The sequence below is a fragment of the Caloenas nicobarica genome, chromosome 2, assembly GCF_036013445.1.
Source record: "Caloenas nicobarica isolate bCalNic1 chromosome 2, bCalNic1.hap1, whole genome shotgun sequence".
Lineage (NCBI taxonomy): Eukaryota > Metazoa > Chordata > Aves > Columbiformes > Columbidae > Caloenas > Caloenas nicobarica.
In genome coordinates this window covers 77,297,187-77,317,927 of record NC_088246.1, presented here as the reverse complement: position 1 = coordinate 77,317,927, position 20,741 = coordinate 77,297,187, and the positions used below count along the sequence as shown (strand labels likewise).

General features: G+C 42.6%; 1 protein-coding gene across 1 annotated transcript in view; it reads left to right on the top strand.

Moving 5' to 3' along the window:
• Positions 1–2,117: 2,117 nt before the first annotated feature.
• Positions 2,118–20,741, top strand: part of GMDS (GDP-mannose 4,6-dehydratase) — a 422,070-nt gene continuing 403,446 nt past the window's right edge. The window contains exon 1 of the mRNA XM_065629846.1: positions 2,118–2,449. Within this exon, the coding sequence (XP_065485918.1) occupies positions 2,348–2,449 (102 nt within the window). The 5' untranslated portion in view covers positions 2,118–2,347. The remainder of the gene's footprint in view (positions 2,450–20,741) is intronic.

The window sequence follows — 20,741 nt, the reverse complement described above, 5'->3', positions numbered from 1 at the left end:
AGGGCTCTTCTTCTAGCCCAGCTTCAGCACTTGTATGGTCAGCCCTGCTCACTGCTTTCTAGAGCAGAACACATAAAGAGGCAAGCTTTACCTTGGAGTACATTCAATGGACCACCAGCAAAAGCTAGAAATGACAAGCTTATCTGGCCACATAAAGGACAATTTTGAATGTTGTAACTCATGCATTGCTTTATGCAGCTCTGATCTAGCAGGAGAAGGAATGATCTATATAAAAAAGTAAACAAAGAAAACTTGCTCCTAACTCCTTCTAATCTCAAATCCTAAATTCTTAAACAAACAAAAAAAAACTTTGGTGCCTTATTTCTGGTGTAGAGAGTCCCGAAACTGCCAGAATTTTATGAGCTTTTTGTCTCCAGTGTAATTTTAAAACTATGAGAGTGGCATTCATATTATTTGTGGGATCCCTTCTCTTTTGAATCTCAGATTATACACCCATACAGTAATCACTAGTGGAGTGAAATCAGTTTGCAGAAGTAGTAGCCAATGTTGCCAGCTTTATAAAACTGCATGTGCGCAGGAAAAGGCTTCAGAAACAAGATGCAGAAATAGTATGACTGGCATGAATCTTGCAACAGAGTAATAGTGATTTAATGCAGTTTCTTCATTCCATCACAGACCATGAGGCTGCAACAAGGCGATTTAAACTGAGAGCATGGGGAACAGTGAGCAAAAAGGCATTCAGGATTTCAGACAACTCCACTTGAAAGGCCGTATGCTCCCAACACTCCGTGTTTTGTTTGTCTGTTTAAATGAATTATGGGCTTCCAATGACACCAAGTAATTTTTGACCACATGCCATGATAAGCCATAATAATAGTAAAATTATAGTCATACAATTGTCTACCTGCGCAGAGGTCCCACCATCCAAGCACACAATGAGAAAACTCTGGTGTGACGGCCTTCAGGGATCAACAGTAAAATATGGGCAGGACCCTTCTTCCTTGCAAATTGTGGCCTTTCAGTACTTGAAAGGGGCCTATAAGAAAGATGGGAACACACATTTTAGCAAGACCTCCTGCGAGAGGGCAAGGGGTGATGGTTTTAAACTAAAAGAGGGGATATTCAGGCTAGACATGAGGAAGCTTTTTTTTTTTTTTTTTTTGTTTACAATGAGGGTGGTAAAACACTGGCCCAGGTTGCCCAGAGAGGTGGTAGATGCCCCATCCCTGGAGACATTCCAGGCCGGGCTGGACGGGGCTCTGAGCAACCTGATCTAGTTGAAGATGTCCCTGCTCATGGCAGGGGGGTTGGACTAGATGAGCTTTGAAGGTCCCTCCCAACCCAAACCATTCTGGGATTCCATGATAGAGTGACATGCTGCCTCAGTAACAGAGGGCGCTAAGCCAGTGCTTCATCAGAAGATTTAAATATTTGTTACAAATCCCTTTCCCAGAAGCCTTTGGGCCGTTCACAAACAAGCCTTTCCACAAGTGGGGAAGCTCAGGAGGACCAGCTTGGCGCAGCTTTGTCTCCCCTATGGCTGGAGGTCCCTGTGCCTCACAGGCACTGCGTTTTGACCCAGAGCTGCCTCCCGCAGCTGGAGCACTCCCAGGTTTGCGTTCTGCTGTCTCGCACAGACGGGCAGCGGGGCGGCAATGGGCCCTGGGGCTACGGGGGCCCACGGTCCCCACCAGCGCGTTAATTCCCGCTACTCGGTGCTTCCAGCGCCGCCGCCCACTCCTCCACGCCACAGGGGGCGCTGTGCGCTCCGCGCCGCCCGGGGAGGGGAGGGCCCGCGGCCCGCTCTGCTCTTCTCGCGTGGCGCCGCCGCCGCATCCCCCTTCCCGACACGCGGTCAGGAAGCGGGCGGCTCCGCTCCTCCGCGGCGGCGGCGGCAGCGGCATCCTCCGCACAGGCCACGCCCCGTCGCTGCCCGCCCGCAACCAATCACCACGCCCGCCTTCGGCCCCGGCGCGCCGGCACTGGCAGGCGGAGAGCCGCGTCGCCTGTACCTTTAAGGAAGTGCCGGGGCTTCTGATTGGCTGCGGAGCCGAGCAGGGCGGGGCGAGGCGAGGGGAGGGCTGCCTGAAGTGGAGCGCGAACCGGGGCTAGTTGGCGCATGTGCGCCTGCGCGGGGCCGGGCCGGGGGCGGCCGCGGCAGCAGCGCCGGGACTGCACCTGTGGCCGCCGCGGGGCGGGGCGGGGCGGGAGCGCCCTCGGGCAGCGAGCGCGGAAATGCCGCGGCCGCCGGAGCAGCAGAGGTAGCGCTCGGGGCGGCAGGCGTGCTCCCCTCCGTGCCCACCCCCAGCGCCGTGCGCCTGCCCCCGGCGGCCGCGCCTCCACCCCGGGCTGTCTCCGCACCTGGGCCGCGCCCGCCGCCGGGAGGATGGCACAAGACGGGGCGTGTGCCTGCGCCGCGGCAGCGGGAGACGGCGGCGACGGGATGGACGGCAGGAAGGTGGCTCTCATCACCGGCATCACCGGGCAGGTACGGGTGGGGCTCCCCTCCGTCCTGGGCTTTCCCCGCGTGGGGAGCCGCGTGTCGCGGGGCTCCCGGACGGGGCGGACACCCGCCGTGTGGCGTCCGTGGGCAGCCGTGACCGAGGCCGTGCGTGGCAGCGGTGGCGGCGGAGGGCTTGGCGTGGGGCTGCCGGGCGCGTTCGCCGGCAGCGGCGACCCCTCCCGGGCCACCAGCGCCACATCCCCTCCGGTGCGTTCCCAGCCTCTGAAGCACCTTGTACCGGGGTGGCTGCCCGCGTCCCCCTGTAGTCCGTGCTGCCGGCTGCGCGGTGCGGGGCGGCTCCGTCTGACAGCCGCGGCTTGTCCGGAGGTGGACAGACCCTCCCGAGGTAAAAGGCTTCTCTGGCGTCACCCACGCGTGGGTAAGGCCGGGGGTTAGAGGTGTATGTATAAGAGGGGGGGCGCATCCCTCTTTCGTCTCAGCTTTGGACTGTTTTGTAGTAACCGTTACCAGGAATTCCTAAGAAATCATCGTAACCTGTACTGAGGTGTGAAGTGAGCATCAATGAGAAAGGAGCCATGCCTGTAAGAAACAGAACAACGAGCCAGTGTTGGGACTCTTCATCCTGATGGTCTGAAGTGGCGAAGGCAGCAATGAAGTGGTACCAGTGCAGGTGTGAGGCAACCTGCAGTTGGGTTTTGTCTGAGCAGGCTTGTCACTCAGAGGAGTTCTTTGTCACCTGTCTCCTTGGCATACTGGGCAGCCATGCATTTACAGTCAGTACCTACTTTATACCCCGATCTGAATGGATAAGAAAAGCATCTCTGCAGACCACTTGTTTTGTGCGGGAGTGAAATAATGGACTCAACGACAGATCAATATGATCATAGTTGAGGACACTTTATTGCTCTAACAAACTCATATTTCTACCTATCTTATTTCTGTACACGCGATGTGCTGTTATTTGATTGGATAAACAGTTTGTCCACGAGCATAGCTACATTGTTGATTGGCTCTTGCTACTACGTCACACGTCCCTATATATGGTAGCTGTTTGCATTCTTGCAATTAACTGCTGCTTGCCAGTTCCTGCTTTTATGTTTGCTCAAGCAGCTTTTGCTGTTTACATCGTGTCCTTGGACCAGGACCTAATCAGCAAGGCTCGGTGGATAGTCCATGAGATTGTTGCGATGTCCTTGTTCGGTCAAGTACATTGCCACAGTTATGTATTCATGTGCGTTCATTGCAGTCTTATATTTTTTGGCTATGTTGCTCATAGGGATAATGATGCCCTCAGAGTCCTGATGCTTTGATCAGAAGGTGCAAGAGAAAGGTTTCATGGAAAGAAAATTCATGGTTTCCCTTGGAACAACTTCTGTACTGTGAAAAAGCATGTGCCAGTGGTGAGTTTTAACCTGGTGAGACCTGCAGGAGTGCTGATGTATGCAGTTTGTAGCTTTTGCTGTTATGGTCCCAACAGGTATCTTGGATATTTGGCTGGATTGTTTGTCCATGCAGAGATCTGCATTGTTGTGTGTTTGCTGGTGAGCAGGTGCTGAATGAAAGCTGTCATGGACATACTTACTCATATTTCAGGAACACTTTACTTTGCAATGTAGATGTTGCCCACTGCTTGAAGAAGACTGCTCTGCTCATGCATTGCCTACCAGTTAGAAGGCACTGAATGACTTCTGCTTGGAGGGTGCATTTTCTGTGATTGGTATAACCTCTTAAGTAGGTAAAATTGCACAGTAAGCGTTAATGCTTAGAATCCCAGTCAAACAGCTTTTTTCCTTTATGGCTTGCGTTTAATCAGTAGCATCTTCATACATGGAAGAACTTCTTCCCTTTCAGCTGTGACTTGTCCTGGTAGGCTTGCAGATCCACTTGTGAGGTGCTGGTGTGGATTGTTTAAAAATCCATGAGCACTATGGAAAAGTACATGTCGAAACAAACAGGTTGCTCTTTTACTCTGTGACAATGTTAGTCAATGCTTTTTTTTTTTTTTTTTTTTCAGTAGAAGAGCTACCTGACCTTTTGTGAGAGAGTAGATCCAGAGACAATATAGTGTTATAGCAGCTTTCATCTGTTATCCAAGAGAACCTGGATTATGCTTTGAATGCTCACCTGCTCTTTGTGTTTTACCTTTTTATGTATGTTCTTGTGTGTTCTTACAACACTCTTTGGTACCCTCACTTCTGATGGGTTAGCAACTGTCTGCCAATAGTGTGTTAAGGAAATCTCTCTGAGTAGCTGTTTGACAAGGAGGTATAACTATGTCTGAGAAGAGGAAAAACTAATAATCCATGTATACTAACATTTCTGCTTGATGTTTATTTGTAGCAAGAGCACAGTCAGAGCTTTCCCAAGGACTACTTTGGTGCTGTGTGAACAGTCTTCCAGTTTGTTGACAGAAGCACGTTTCTCTTCATCAGAGATAGTAAGTTAGAGGCCTGTAACTGCAACACCATGATTCTTTCAGTATTGTGTTCTCTGTTATTTTTCTCTGTTTCCAAAGCAGCTCTTTGGTCTTAATTTAACCTTTGTCAGGCATTAGTGTTGGAACATGTGGAGAACCAGAACTAGTGAAGACCTGGGATACCTGAAAGTTAGGCAGTGAGGCTGAGTGCTTTAGTGACAAGGCTGTACAAACTCTTGATTTAGAATGAAAGTTTCATGTTGAGGGTGGCCTCTTTTGGCATCCTGTAGTCCTCCATCATTTTGAGATCTGCCACTAGGAATACTCGTCCCATTTTTCTTAGATGAACTTAGACAATGTCGCCATAGTACTTGTTCCTTGCCCCTCTTTCACTCCCTTTATTTCTACATAATAGCTTTCATTTTATTTGGAGAGGCCTCATCCAGAAATGGGAGACCTGGATTCTGTTTCTTATCTGAGAACAGGCACACTTGCATGTCCTACGTCCTGGGTGAAAGTCCTAGTGCTATCTGGTTTTATATTTAATTACTGTGTGTAAAATGTACACGTATGGCAAGTGGAAGCTAGAGCTCAAACTTCTTCTTTCCCAGGTAGTTACTTTAATTACCGGCCTGAAGAGAGTTTGTCTGTTTCACATTCTTCCTCACAACTGGTGCTCTTTTGAGGTGAGAGATAAAGGTTTGGATCCCTTCAGAACAGAATCAGGTGGTAAAATACCTTTATTTAAACTGGGCCCCTTCTGCCACAGGAATTTTCTTTTAAAAGCAAGTTGGCACAGTTGCATTGTACAAGAAACGTGCTTTTGTTTGCATGTGGCCAGTGTACTCTGAGAGTATTTGCTGAACTAGGGCACTGTGGTTCCTGGTTCCTGGAACAAGAGTAGATGGGAGATAAGTATTGAGCTAACCAGGCCATGACAATCCTAGGCAAATGTAGAGTTGTGCTTTTGTCTTTAGAATATTCTTGGGCCAAACAAGTTGCTGCTTGAACTGTATCAGCCCTTCCTGAGTTGAAATGATGCCACAGCAAGTGTGCTTAATCCTAGTGTTGAAACTAGACAACTCATTTTATTTTTCAGAACTTCCGTATAGCTGTGAACATCTTGATTGCCCATCTTTTCACCTGACAAAAGATGGGATTTCGTTTCTTCTATGATGGAGAAAGTTGAGTTCAGGTAGGGCTATATTTCACCAATGGGGCAATTGACCAACAATGCAGTTTTCAAATGAAATGTACTATGGAGAGACATGGCACAGCTGTAACTTCTGATTTATGGACTTCCAGTAGGATTTGTAAGACTTTGCTGGAAGCCAGAAGAGGATGGGCTGTCTGCACAAGTTCTTCTCTATAGTGAGTGACTGGAGGCTTGTGCCATGTGCCAGCTTACTGCACCAGTTCACAAAACCAGTTCACGTGGCTTGCTTTTCTTCTAGATACAATATGTTAAAAGGACAGGTCTCTGTGTGGGTCAATGTGTTACTGATAGGAAGGTGGTTTTGTGACCTCTGGCCAAATAACAGAAGGAGTTTGCAATATGCCTGTTGAGGCCACAAAGGAAGACAAATTCTGTAATTGTATGATCATAACTCAGGTGACATTCTGGCTGCAAGGGCTGGACCTTAGTTTCTATGAAATCAAAGCAGGTAAATGAAACTCTACAAATTCTTCATTTACCTGTGGAGTTAGAGGGAAATCAGTGTTACTCTACCATGTGCATTACTGATAAGAGACTCTTGAGCACGTAGCCAGTGGTGTTTATATGTTCCTTTTGCAGTACTGAGGTTTCCCTTATCTCCCTTCTCACACCACAGCAGTGGGATGAACCACACTTCACTGTTTTGCTGAAGTGAGTTCCAGAGCGAGGCAATTGATGTGGCTGGGTGGATAACACATTTCTGAAGTGTCATGTAGGTATTGGTCTGCTGGTAGGCTACTTGTGAGTAATGCATAGCACTTTTTTTCGTTCATTTAAGGAAAAGTATTTCAAATGAAACAGGTCTGGTTTGTATGTTAAAATGAAAATATCTTTTTTACAAAACCAGAACATGACTTGTATTTGGAGAGTGTTTTGACAATGCAAAACAGATGTTCTGAACCTTTCAAACTTTACCTTGAAGAATTACCGTGTAAAAAGGGGAATTTTGAATCAGATACTAGTATAATTAACAAATTTATTTTTAGATATACAGATATGTCTTGTCTCTTATTTGGGTAGATACTAAAGCAGTGTTTTGACAGCATTGTTTTTTAGGCACTGTGACTAAATGTCTGTTAAAGTTGCATTTGAAAGTCTGATTACACTTCAATCAGTCTGATTGTCTTTTTGTACGCTGATGCCTGCAAGAGTATTTAGATGCTTGACTTCTTGGAGAAATACCTATAAGTACCCTGAGTAACTACGAGGTTATATGTTGATGTTTTTACTTTTCCCCCCTCAGTCACTGAATTATCAGCAGTGAATAATGTTTGTTTTGTGTCTGGTGCTGCCCTGCTTTACTTGGAGAAACAGCAAGGTCAGACTTTGTAGACCAAGATCATTCAACAAGCTCTTATAAAGCTCTGTTTTAAATTAAACAATGCACTAAAACTCAAGTGTCAATACATGGCCAGAGGCTATTGCGAACTGTAGATGAAGAAAGCAGTTGTGTTTCTGTCTTGTGAGAGCTCTTACTGCAGCAGTACAAGCACAAGCTTCTGCTTTCTTGCCTGCAGTTCTGCCAAATTCAACTGCTATTTGGGAAAACTTAAGGTAGCAGCCTCAGAAATTTAGTCAAACCCTAAGATCATTTAAATAATGATGACAGGTGAGTGTGCGTGCAGAAATGCAAGAACATTCTTTTTGATGTAGGTAGAATACGAGGCCTGCCTCTGTGTTTCTTGTATCAGAAGTTCCATCAGCTGCTTATGGCCTTTGCTATTCCTGTAGCCCACCAGACCCCTATACATGTGTAGTGCAAGTTTTATGCAGGTGTTAGAGGTCATAGTCTGAGAAAGGCTAACTGTCTTGAGAAGGTGGGGAAAGATACTCAGAAAACAAAATTTGCTGTTGAGAATGAAACCAAGCAAGACAGACTCTGTGGGGCAAACTACCAGTAACAAGAGAACATGACTCATTGCTTAACATTTAAAAAAAAAAAAAGTAACAAATAGCTGTTATGGAGTGCGACTATAAAGCTATCTGATACTCTGTGGCTAAAAGAACTTTGTTTCTTGGAGAAGAGTTGTAAAGGAAACAGTTAAACAATTTTTTAGAAAATATTATCTTTCAAGTACTTGGACCAAGTGTTGAGGTGGGAATCTTTGTAACTGAGGAGTGTGTGTATACCTGAAAGGCAGATGTAGAGAAACATTTATAGCCTGTTGTACCAGAGAGAGGACATCAGTTTGCCAGGTCAAGGATAAAATCCAAAGGATTGCTTTTCTGCATAGGAATAGGAGGATAGTTTTTGCTGAAACTGGCTAAACTAACTATTAGCATTGCTGCCTTTTCATTAAAACAAATATTGTCTTGGTTTCTGGCTAAAGCTAAATATTAGTATTGCTGCCTTTTCATTTAAACAAATATTGTCTTGGTTGAAACCAGGTACTCTATTAATTGCTGTCTGTGAATAAACAAGAGTTGTATTGAGTGAGGAATTCAGATGTGTTGAACATCCTTGTCTCAGTTTGAGGATGCAGAGGACTAATTAGGAACAGTAATGTTCCTGCATACTAATTCTAGGAACTAATTAGGGACACTAATTTGGGCACAAATTGAAATACAAGAAACTTTGTTTAAACTTGAGAGGATGTGTGTTGGTTGTTGTGCGGTGGGTTGGTTTGTTTGGGTGGTTATGTTTTAAATGATGAGGGTGGTCAAGCACTGGAACAGTCTGGCCAGAGAAGTTGTGGAGTGTCTGTCCCTGAAGATATTCAAAACCAAACTGGACATGGCGCTGAACATCCTGCTCTAGTTGACACTGGCTTGAGCAGGTATCTTGGACTGGGTGATCCACAGAGGTCCCTTCCATCATAAACTTGTATGATTCTGTGAGTCCTCCACAGTATCAGAAGTTGAACACCTGCAATTTGTGACAAGATGGCATAAAAAACTTGTTGAAAACTCTGCAGTGAATGAATAGTGGCTGTGTCATGAAACCCAAGCTTCCCTAAAATATAATTCCAGGTCTTTCCGTTTACAGGTTATAAATAAGTGTTGCCATCAAGTTTCACCCAAAACTTTTGAGAAAAAGGTATTTTATTGAAAAGTAGTATAACTAATACTGATATGGGGAACTAGAATATTTTCTGAAAACAGAGGTCCATAAAGATGCCTGAATTTTGATGGTCTTGACTCCAGCTTTGATGGGAGGAGGGTTACCAGATAGTCTCTTTTGGCTAGTGTATTGACCTCTTACCAAAGAAATCTATAAGTACGTGGTCTAATGCTTTACTCTTTCATCTGTGTTTCATACTCTACAATGATATGTGCAGACTGGCAGGGCTGTTCTCTTCTCCAAAAACTGGGAGTCCAGGATGTTGGCTACTCTCTGTGCCTGCCTGGAGGAACCCAGCTGTATTCCAATGTCTTTATTGCCAGAGTAGCACAGTTAGTGGTAGTATTCAAGTGTAAGTGAGCTAGAAGACATTAATGGTAAAAAGTATGGCTGATACACAATTAATTAATATGTGGTGATTAACTTCTTTTTTTTTTTTTCTTTGTCTTTGCACAGCTTTGTTCAGTGTTTCTGACTACCAGTGAAGTCTATTCTCTAGTTGCTCACTAGAGAAGGAAGTTCTAGTAGCCTTGCTCAGCTAGCAGGTATTAACTCAAGGACCAGTGCAGGCAATCTGATTCCTTGTGTTTGAACAGGATATGTACAGGATGTGGATCAAAAAACATTGTAAAGATCAAGTGAATTATAAGGTACTGTATACTGTGATATGTACTTGCTGCGGAAGTCAATAAAATACTGACAGTGTTCTAGGAAACATAAAACAATAAAGTTAATGTTAATGGTGTTAAGATATGAAACAGATAGAAGCATGGTGCTCAGTTTGGGTTTGGGAAACTGGTTTCCTCCAAGCAAAATTTATCACGAAAATTTCTGATGCTGTGGGAGGCTATTGCTGCTGCTGCCCTGGCTGACAAGGAGAGAAGAGTATCCCATTGCCAGCAACATGCTACTTGCATAGACTTTGTGGTGTGTTTTTGTGGGGTTTTTTGGTTTTGTGGTTTTTTTTTTCCCTTAATTGGTGACTGTCAGTGTAGACAGAACCTGTATTTCTCTGTTTCCTAAGTTTTTAAAGAGTTGAAGCATCCTCTTCTCTATGTACCTACAGCAAATCCAAACTGAAGAGAGAACTCCTATGAAAACCTTTCTCTTGTGACTTCATCCTCTCCCACTAAGTTTTGCTCTTTTTTTTTTTTTTTCCTCTCCTCTGATTGTCTCTTTCAGGTTCTTTTGGCTGTTGAACTTTCCACACCAGCGAGTTTCTTAGAGAATAGATAGCTATGCAGAAGGACAAGGAAAATGGAGTACTTAAACCTGCTGATGACCTGTGTGAAGAACACATCAAAGCTTACCACTCTGATTGCTGTAATGCAAGGAAGCTGAATAAAAGGTTTTTCAGTGCAGTTGTGATATTGGTATTTATCCTAGTGGTGCTTCCTTTTGCTAACACTTTATTTCTCTGAAGAGTACTGAGACTGATTTTCTTTGCACTTACCTATGCTTTTATTTAGTCTGGGAGGCAGGAAGGACTTTGACAATTTCTAGCAACTTTATCCCAGCTTCTTCAGACTTAGCACAACTCAGGCTTATTTTGGAAAGTATGGTTTCCTTGAAGCACTAGGTGAACCATGACACAAAAGCAAGGCAGCAGCATGGTAGATGTATAATTTCCTCTCTCGCCGGTGTGTGCTCTTGTCTTCTAAATATCTTCCTGCTACTTTTTTTTTTTTTTAGCTAAACAAGCAAAATAAAATATTTTGTTCTTAATATATTTGTCACTCCTTGCTTCTTTCATATGAATTCACTGATTTTTTTTTTTTTTTTTTTTTTTCCTTCTTCCCCCAGAACCTCAGCTAAGAAGTTCCTTTGGGTCATATGTATATGAACTGAAGGATGTAGTTTATGTCTAAAATTCAGTTAGGCAAAGCTATAGGAGGTGGGGTGAAAGAGTGGAATTCTCTTCAGATTCCTCTGACTGTTACTGGAAAGTCTATTTAGTTTATATTTCTAGGGTGTGCACAGGCTTCGCAATGTAAATCTATAATGAAGCTTTTGTAAAGCCTGCCAAACAAGTTGATGTAAACTAGCTTATCTGTTATCACCTATGCTTTTTACATGTGTCGTTAAGCAACTGAACTTCATATGCCTCATAAATGTTGCAACAATTTTTCTTTTCATGTATCTGCAAATACACACAAAATAGTATACATAAGGCAGGCTTCCTTCTTCAGGTGTATTTCCTGTTAAAGTGTCTTTTTTTTTTTTTAATGTGGGAGACATGAATTTTGCTTTGTAACTCAAATCTCATCTGACAGCAAGGAAATTAAGTTTAAGGAAATATCTGTTGATTTTATGATCTAGTTGCAGTTAGTTCAGCAGTAGGTACCGTTGAACAGCATTTGATACTGTACCCTGAGACAACTCTATTGCATTGAATAATGGTGCAGCTTCAATTGTGCAGTCAAATTGGTCAGTTAGAGGTTGACCGCAACATATTTGTAGTGATGTTCAGTTAAGTACAGTGATCCAACAGCTATGTCAGCCACAAAATTGTACTTGCCTTGCATGTGGGATGCCACTAGCTTGTGCTGCATTCTCTATGTTTGAACACCTTTGAAGTAATAGGAAGAAAGTATTCTTCTGGAAAAAAATCTGACTAACTATCAAATATAGTAAGATACAGTTGAATTTTATGAAAGCTTTCTGTAGGGCTTTGCTTTAGTTGCTGTTTGACCCATTTATTACTGCTTGGGAATTCTTCTCAAAGGAGAATTCCTACAGCCTGTTGTGAAATTTAATGCAGAAGAAAAAAAATGCCATGCTGCATGTCTAGTTGAATGCTTTTCCTCTAACGAGAACATACCTTGTCTCTGCTTATCTGACACCTGCATAGCTATTAAATATGTGCCTCTTGGCTTTTTCCATTCTTCTAGGCTTCTGAGGAGATAATATTCTTTGTTATCTATATCGCATACAAATCTCTAAAGCTCTGCCTTCAAGGATAGTGCTGAAGCTTGTGGCTAAGATATGCTGTCAGATCTACTGTAACTGGTCTTGTGTATTCATAGGCACTTTGAGGTAGGATGTCACCACACTGCAATGGAAGCCTTAAATCAATCCTGCCCCATCCATCAGAAAACAGGTAGCAACTTGAAAAGAGTAGAAGATTCTCTTATTAGTATCTTATAATGTCTGAACCCATGCCAGAAGAGCTTGAACATATTTACTGTTTTATGAATGGAAATAAGCTTTTTCCAAGGTTTGCAGAGTGGTGTATGTGTTTAGAAGGAAAAACAAAATCTGAAGTCTGGCAGGAAATACTCCTGACTGCTTCTGTGCATACTGTGTTCCTGATTTTCATGCTTCTAGTTTGATATGCTGCAATCCATTCTGGCTGCTACTATAGTCTCTAACTGTACACTTCTGTTGGTACTATTTGGGAACTGGGATATACCACCTGACTGATTAGGCTGCTGCTTGTCAAGCTGCAGGCATGCTGTCATGGATGATGATTTGGCTTGCCTTTTCTTTTTTTTCCCTTCCTCTTTTTTCCTCCGAACATTTTTTTTTTTTTTTCATGCATGCGGGATCTCTTTAGATGCATTAGCAATGGCTGGCTGCACCAGTGATACTGGTGGTGACCCATAGCTTCCTCTCGATTGCGATTCCTCTTTTAGAAAGATAAAGAACAGCCACTCTATCTTTGGCTGCTGGTTGGTGTCCTTGTCGCCTTTAGCACTGATATCACTCTGTAACAGCATAAGCATTACTATGGAGCAGGTTTGGTTTTGAAATGCTGGAATTTCTGGCTACGCTTCCTGGATTTCATACAACTAAATAATTGTGGTTTTCATGTCAGTGTAACTTTTCCCATGATTACACAGTAGTAGTCTGTCAGTGTATCCCTGCCAAAGTTAGCACGCTGTTTGCCTCTGAAATTAAAATGCCATTAAAATCCTACAAGATCTATAGTATAAAAGGGACAGAGGTTTTCAGACCTGCATACAAAATATTATATTCTTCCGTGCTTTAGGTGGTCTGTCCATGCCAGTGGCTTTGTGAGGTGTCTGTGTTTCATGGGAATGCTTAAGACAAAACTCAGAAGCAGCATTCCTGGTGCTGAATTGGCTGTTACTGGTCAAGTGGTGCTTTCCTGAAGCCCAAGTCTGGTCTGTATTGGTAGAACTTTACAGAATCTTTGGGGGAGGAACCCACAACTTGTAAACAAAATGTTTGCAGTGATGCTGGGCAGGGCAAGCGCCTTTTCAGAATCTAGCTGGCCTTGGAACAGGAGCAGGGGCTCTGTGGTTGTAGGTCTGCAGGCTCAGTTGCATACATCCTTTTATTTTTGAAGGTGAAACAAAGTTGGAGAATTATTCTTGAAGATGTGAAAGCGACAAAGTCATATAGACTAAGAGTTAAACTTCAATTTATGCCATTGCCAGCCTGTTTTAGGGGAATATTTGTACTCTCAACTGATCTGAGACTGAAAATGTGTAACTGTGTGGTTTTGCTTCATGTATTTGATTTCTTAAAATTTTGAAGCTCACCTGATTTGTGTTAAACGTTCCTATATTCTTATTACAGCCCTTTCTAGTTGAATATATAGTGCAACTGTTTCAGTCCTTTTTTTTGCATTATACAGTGAGAAGATTTTTTTGCTAATTTGAGTTCTTCATTATTCAAGAAGAAAACAGGAGTCCTAATGCTGACTAAAATGACACTTGTTGCATTTCTGTTCCTAACAGTTGGTAGTATCCTTGTACTTTCATACTCCTGCAGTTATTGTGCATCATTATTTAGTTGTGTTATAAAAAAACACCTTTGTGGTAATGCATTATTATGCTGCAATTTTTTTATTTGTGAAGTGTAGATAGAATTTACATTATCTGTTGCTTTTCTTGTTTCACCAGAATGAGAGATCGGACTTGCTTCAAATTGGAACATAACTTGGATGTGGAAACACTGACTGCTAATTCTTTTTACAGTGCAATTTAGCTCTGTCACATACAAGCTGCGAGTTTCAATCATATGCTAGGATCTCACATCTATCTATTTTCTTGTTTGATTGAAGAGAAGTATAGCACAGACTTGTCTTAAAGGCTGTGGCTGTTCTCAGTTTACTTAGTAACGTTCCCTAAGCAATAATGCTATATTGATTTTGATAAACGGAATGAACTGTAATGGTTTAAGTTTTTGCTGATACATGTTCTTAGTTAACATGAAGGTATGCAAAGCAGGAAATATGAGAGAGCACACATGCATTTGAATTGTACAACTTCCCCATAATTTAACGTTGTAATTAGTACTTGCAGTGGTGGACATAGCTTACTCTTGACACTGAGTAGGTTGAGTTTCTCTTGCAAATGCTTGCTGCGACTTCAAAATGTGATGGTGAACTTTCACTAATTAATTGAAGTCCTTTCACTTCCTTTGTGTGAGCCCATGTTACTGGTGATGCCTTCCGTTATCTCGGGTGGGAACCTTCTCGCTTAACTGTGTCTACACCTGGGAAGTTGTCTAGGCAGCTGTTTAGGTGAGTGAGAACCCTCTCCCTGATGAAGAAATTGCAGGCTGACTTGAAAAACTGCAGGTGCCTGCTTTAGGATAAGAAGACTGGTGTTATGAATCGCATGACTGTATGGATGTCTGCTCTGCTGACTGTGAAAGGTCCTTAGGGTGGCTGCCTGATGGTTGTGGTTGTGTTGTCCTGAGTAGCACTTCATCTTGCAACGAGGAAACTTTTATCTGGAGCACTCTAGGATAAGCAAAGGTGACAGGATTTGATTACTGGTGTTGTTTCTTCTTCCTAGTAAGAAGAGCTTTTTGTATGGTAAATATGTATATCTGCAATTCAAAAGACTGAGTGCTTTTACAGGTCTTGCTGCTATGAGACCGCTGCTTTGGAGCTGATCTGAAGAGGAATGGTGCTCCCATATCACTACCTGCCTCCTGAGCACCCTCCATGAACCACTGCAATGGCCTTGCCACCTCTGTCTCCATCCCCAACCCTCTGGTCTTTCTGTTCGAGGGACCAGCTGGTGTGTTTGATTTCTACCTTGCTTGGCCTCAGTGATGTCTTACATTGCTCTATATCACGTGTGTACTGTGACTTTGGTGTTAAACTGTGCTTCCAGCCAAAAATGTGATGGGTTTGCTTCTGAAACTCTCCAGAGAGTTCAGGTATTTTTGTCTATTGGTTCACTGAAACTGTGGCATGTCAGTGTAAGCTAAAGACATTCATGTTCCCCTCGTAAAACTTCCCTATAATTACTTACAAATGTTGGCACCTACTGTATGGCTTGTGTGTTGAATGACAGGATGGGGCCAGTTTATAGCTATGGATGGTAGGAAAAGGGAAAGGGTGGCCAAAAATCAATTAAAGAGAGATTCTTTTGAAGGAAGTAGAAGCCCACACTCCTAATGAAGGTCTAAAATCTTGTGAGTAATTCGGTGTTCACCAGTTTGATCCTGAGTACTTGAGTTTCAGTGGGGATGGTTTGATGGTTTTTTTAAGTGCTTTCTCTGAGAGAATTTCAACATATGAGAATGGCATTGGCTAGTTATCAACTCTTTTTTTTTTTCTTTAAGAAAAAAACACATCTCAATAAGGCTTAAAATATTACTCTTAACAGTTCAGATAGGGTTTTTCCCTTTAGTTTCACATTTTCCTTTGTTCATGTTTCCCTCTGTCATGTTTGGGACTGAGGAAAAGATGGAGGAGGGTAGGCTTTATAAATCTACAGAACTTGCTGGGTGCGTTGCCTATGTCTTTCTAGTTCCACATGTTTATCTTGAATGAGGAAGCTTCATTTTAATGTGGTATAAGGGGAAAAGATGTAGGAAAGGTCAGGAGGACAAAAAATACTCTCATTTCTGTCTTTACAGTACGAATGTACAGCATTTAGCATTATACGTGTGGAGGAAACAGCTCTCCTTATATATTAGTGGGGGGGAATCAGTTCATTAAAATTCAATGTTTAAATAAATTATCTTTCTAAATACTACAACTAAGAGATGTTGGAGCTTTTCCACAGTGAGGCTGTCAAGGGTGCTAGCCTTCTAAGCTAGTCTAATATTTGTTATCATTAAACTAAATAGCTAAATAAGATCCTGAACCTTTGCAGTATGCCTGATGAATAAGTTCTTTTGAATTCCAGTTGCATTTTGTTTGTGGTTTGACTCTGCCTCTTATTTTAAAGATGCTCTTATATTCTAGGACCTCTTCAGTAGTATTTCCCTAACACATACTGAAATGCTGCATTTTTCATGCTTGTGTCCCAAGTCAGCATACATGGGACTTTTAATTTTGTGCATGCGTAGGGCTAATCACTCACTGTGGTTTTTTGTTGGTTGGTTTGTTTGTTTGTGTTTTTTGTTTGTTTGTGGTGCTTTTTGTTTGGGTTTTTTTGGGTTTTTTAATTCAGTTACAGGTTTCCTTGCTTGAAGAATCTGAAATGGCGTCTTTTCAAACATAAATCTCTTAAAGCCATTCTGTGTTTAAGCAAATGGTGGCCAAGTTGCAAAGATCTGTAGCTGTGAAACGCATATTAGCACGCAGTTTCTTTCATGTACCTCTAATTCTTGAAGAATGTATGCCAAAACAGAAAAATCACACACTCTTATTTCTCAGTTTCTAGCCCTCTACCAAGTTTCTGTCTTGCGGTATTTACCAAACTGTCTTTTAAGGTGTACTCCTATTTGGCAATGATTATATACAAAAACAACTTGCAAATTCTGAATCTTACTATTTGGAGAATATGTATTAAAATATAGTTGACTCCTGCGTTTTACCCAGTGAAAACAAACTGTGTTCCCTATGGATACGGGCGCGACATGCTTGCTTCTGCTGAAGGCCGTTTTTACAGCTGGGTGTTAAAGTCATGAAAATCAAACTGCTGACACAGCCTTAACCATAGTGCCGTAAGTAGTGCTGCTTTGGTTTTGTGTGACAGTTTCATTGGTACTATTAATAGCTGACTCCTTACAGGTGTTCATGTATAATAAGTCTTATAAGACAACACTTGGTAAGTTTTCAAATGAATCATGTTAATTCCAGAATTAATTTTTGCTGAGAGACTTTTTGACTCTCTTTCCTTTTAAGGTTTTTTGTCATAAAAATCCGTATGTTGAAAATGTTTGTCGCTTTGAATTCTTCATGTGCAGCTTTGTGCTGGGGAGGAAAGCAGATAGACTGGCTTGCCTGTGGTAGTGGGCAGCCTCACTTGACCTGATATTTCTGTTGTCAGTCTCACTGGGAAAAAAAATACCAATATCTTTCTGTTCTGCTGGTCTGTCATTGCTGCTCTGCTGGCAGAACAGCATAAGAGGTTTAGCTGCAGCATTACCTTCTTCAAGGGAACAGCAGACATGTCAGAACTGTGAAGAAAAACCTGTATGCTTCTGTTTCAGATACCAGCAAGGAAAACTGGAGATAGTAGTAAAGGCTTTCCTCAGCTGCTGCTGGGTGTGGATATGGACATGCCTTTAGCAGAGCAGATGACAGAAGGCAGCTTTCCTCTTGTAGGGCTTTTTGTTTTTCCCCCTTGGGTCTGGTGTACGTGGTGGGGTTAGGCAGGACAAAGGAATCACTGTACAGAACATGAATCTGGAACAGTTTAGGTGGCTATAGTCACTCCTCAGACAGCTTGGTGAAACACTCTCTATGGAATGAACTGTAAAACCGTGGTTTTTTTCTTGTAAGATTATTGTGGAGCCCCTTTTTAAAGCAGCTGAGCATTGGCACGTTGCCCCTACCAGGTAGTGCCGGTTAATGCAATAATACACCAGGACATAATTATCTCGATCTCTGGAGAAACTGAACTGAGAGTAACTTGTTTCAGAAGTGAGCAATTTTCTGTGTGTGGCTCTTGGCATCTATAATGCAAACAAGTCTTTGTTCAACTCCAGTTACAACTGTTCTGGGAGTGCTGTTGAAACATGGCTAGCTGACGTGGTATGGCACAGATCTTTCTATGCTTATCTTCCTCCCTGGTCTGTACCTGAGCTTATTGACATCAGAAAAATGCATGTGAGGCTTATTTGCAGATGATAATGCTCTAATATGGATTTCAAAGATGCATCAGATACTGTAGCATGTGTATAATTGCACTTTAAAACAGTTTAGGTAATGAAGTATTTGATCTGGATTTAGCTGAAGGTTGTTATTAGGTTTTTAAGATATTTTGTAGGAGGAATGGCTTAATTAGCATGGAGACCAGCCTTGCTGAACTAACACTCTTAGCATACCGCTATCTTTGTTAATACATTTAGCCACATTAATTACATGGAAAAAAGGCTGAGTAATCCAGTGGAAAATGATGTTGGGGAGGTGGCGAGAAACCAGAGAGTGAGGAGGAGAAATCCTAAAGGTATAGTTTCTGGTTCTATCTACTGGTTCAGGTTGTTCCAGGTTGTTGCTGTCAAGCTCAGCAAAACCAAAATCCTCTGCTACTGAGAGACAGTTGTCACAGAGGCACCCCAAAAGTAAATTTAGGCAGACAACCAGCTCCAAATAGACTTTATTCTAGCCAGAAAAGTATAGCAAATAAACAGACTAGAAACAGGGTTTATACAAATTATTTAGCATTCTGACAGCACAAAACACAGGTTCCGATACCAGTTGAGGAGATTATTGGGGTACAACCACATAAGAATAATGAGGATCCACAGTATGTGTGCGTTCACTCACAAGAAACAAAACCAGAGAGTACCCAGAAGAAATAATGGCTTGCCTGGATTAGGCAAGGGTTCTCACTCAAGGATACATCCAGCAGAAAAAAAAACAACCACTCACCATAGGAGGAGGCGAGGCTCTCAATCCCGGGAAGTTTCTGTAGACAGTCTCTCAGTCTAAGGGGAGAGAGCCGCAGTTCACAACACCACTGGTCTGAGAAGACCACTCAAAGTGGGTCTTCGATGGGGATCCCATTTTAAAGCCTGGTCAGATCTGGCTGTGGGCATTACAACACGGTCCAGAGGCTTCTCTGGGCACCTCCTTTGTTGAGGACCCCGTCAGTCGACTGAGGGTCCCACCCCTCCTGCCCCCAAGCCGGGTGGAGGTGAGGTCACCCCGCGTCCAAGTGTGGGGAGAACAGAACTGTCAGCACCACCCTAGGTGTGTATGTGGGGACAGGCGCAGTGGGGCCCAAAAGGTGTTAAAGAGCCATCAGGTGCCCTGTTGAAGGCTCAGAATCTCATCTGGGATGTGCAACTGCCACAACAGAATATGCAAGAGGGTGTCTAGGGGCAGAGAGAGGAAGATCATGTTTAATGCTGGAGGTTGCTGTTAAATGAAGAGCTAGGAAAAGATGAGAACTACTGAAAATTGATCTGGCTGAAAACCTACTTTCAGGGTTTTTTTGGTTGGTGTTAGATGTGGATGACCTGGCTGGCCACACAGGTACTAGTGCTGGGGAAAATAGTAGAAATATATAGCTGGCAATGGCAATAGGGGTTAAAAGTGGGATGGCACCTTTCAGTGGAAGCACGCATGAGTGAAACTGCATCTGTTCATGAACAGGAAGTATTTTTCAAGGAAGCTTGCTTATGGGTTGGGTTTTGGCTCTTAGGAAAACTGTTGCCAGAATCACTGTCATTGAGCAGCTGTAGCTGCCACCGTTTCCTCCCTCCCTGTCCAACCTTTCAGAAAAACTGATGGTTAACTTTAGAGCTGATGTCAGCCCCTCAGCTTTCCAGTTTGAGTAGGAAGGGAGAAAACCTGAATGAGCAGTCTTCTCTCCAGATAGAGAGTTATGAAGTATGTGTCTTTCTAAACAGAGTTTCACTGTGTCACAGCTGGTGTGCTATGTGGTGATGTAGTACTGGGTAATGAGCAAGTAATTGATCATACTTCTATCCGTCCTACTCTGGGACTTGAAGTTGCCAGTTTATTCCCAGACTTGAGTTTTTTGCATACTTGAAAAAAGCCACATAGTTGGCCAACAGTTTTGTTCTTTTCTGTTAAGATTTAGTGTTTTCCAGATAGGCAGAGATTTACTTACTACTTCCATGAATGAACTGTGGAACTGTTGCATCAAAGAGTGGTTTCAGGAGCTGATAAGGTTTCTGTTCAAGCAGAAAATTTATCTTGAAAGAATATATCAAATCATTCACTGAATGTTACCTTTTGAAAATTTTGTATGTATCTTATTCATCTGGACACAAAATAGGTTGTTGCAGAAGGAATGTATTGCTTTGGCGTAGTGGCAGCATTTTTTAAAAATCTTGGAACCTGATGAAGAATAGAAGTATGTGTTTAATTGTTGGCAAAAAGTATATTTGCTTTGGTTCTTGTGGAAAATACATGTTATAAAGATTCTGGTTATATTGTCTTGACAAAGAGACAAAACTTAGTTTCCTTTATTCTTACATATGCCTGGAGTATTTTCAGTTTTCTTATGTGTTTGATTTCTTCAAGTTTTGCAGTGCTGGTATATGGACTTTCAGACTTATCAGATGAACAGAGCTATTTTGCTGTTGAGCCTCAGTGAGAAGAGTTTGCTTATGGCTAACTGGTGTGGCAATTGAGGATAAGAAAATAAAGTAGTACTTTATAATATGGCAGATCTAGAGATGTGTGATATTTGTTAAAACTTATGGCTTAAAGTTAGTTATTGCTATCACATATGGTATTCGTTTCTTATCGTCTTTCACTAAATCTTCA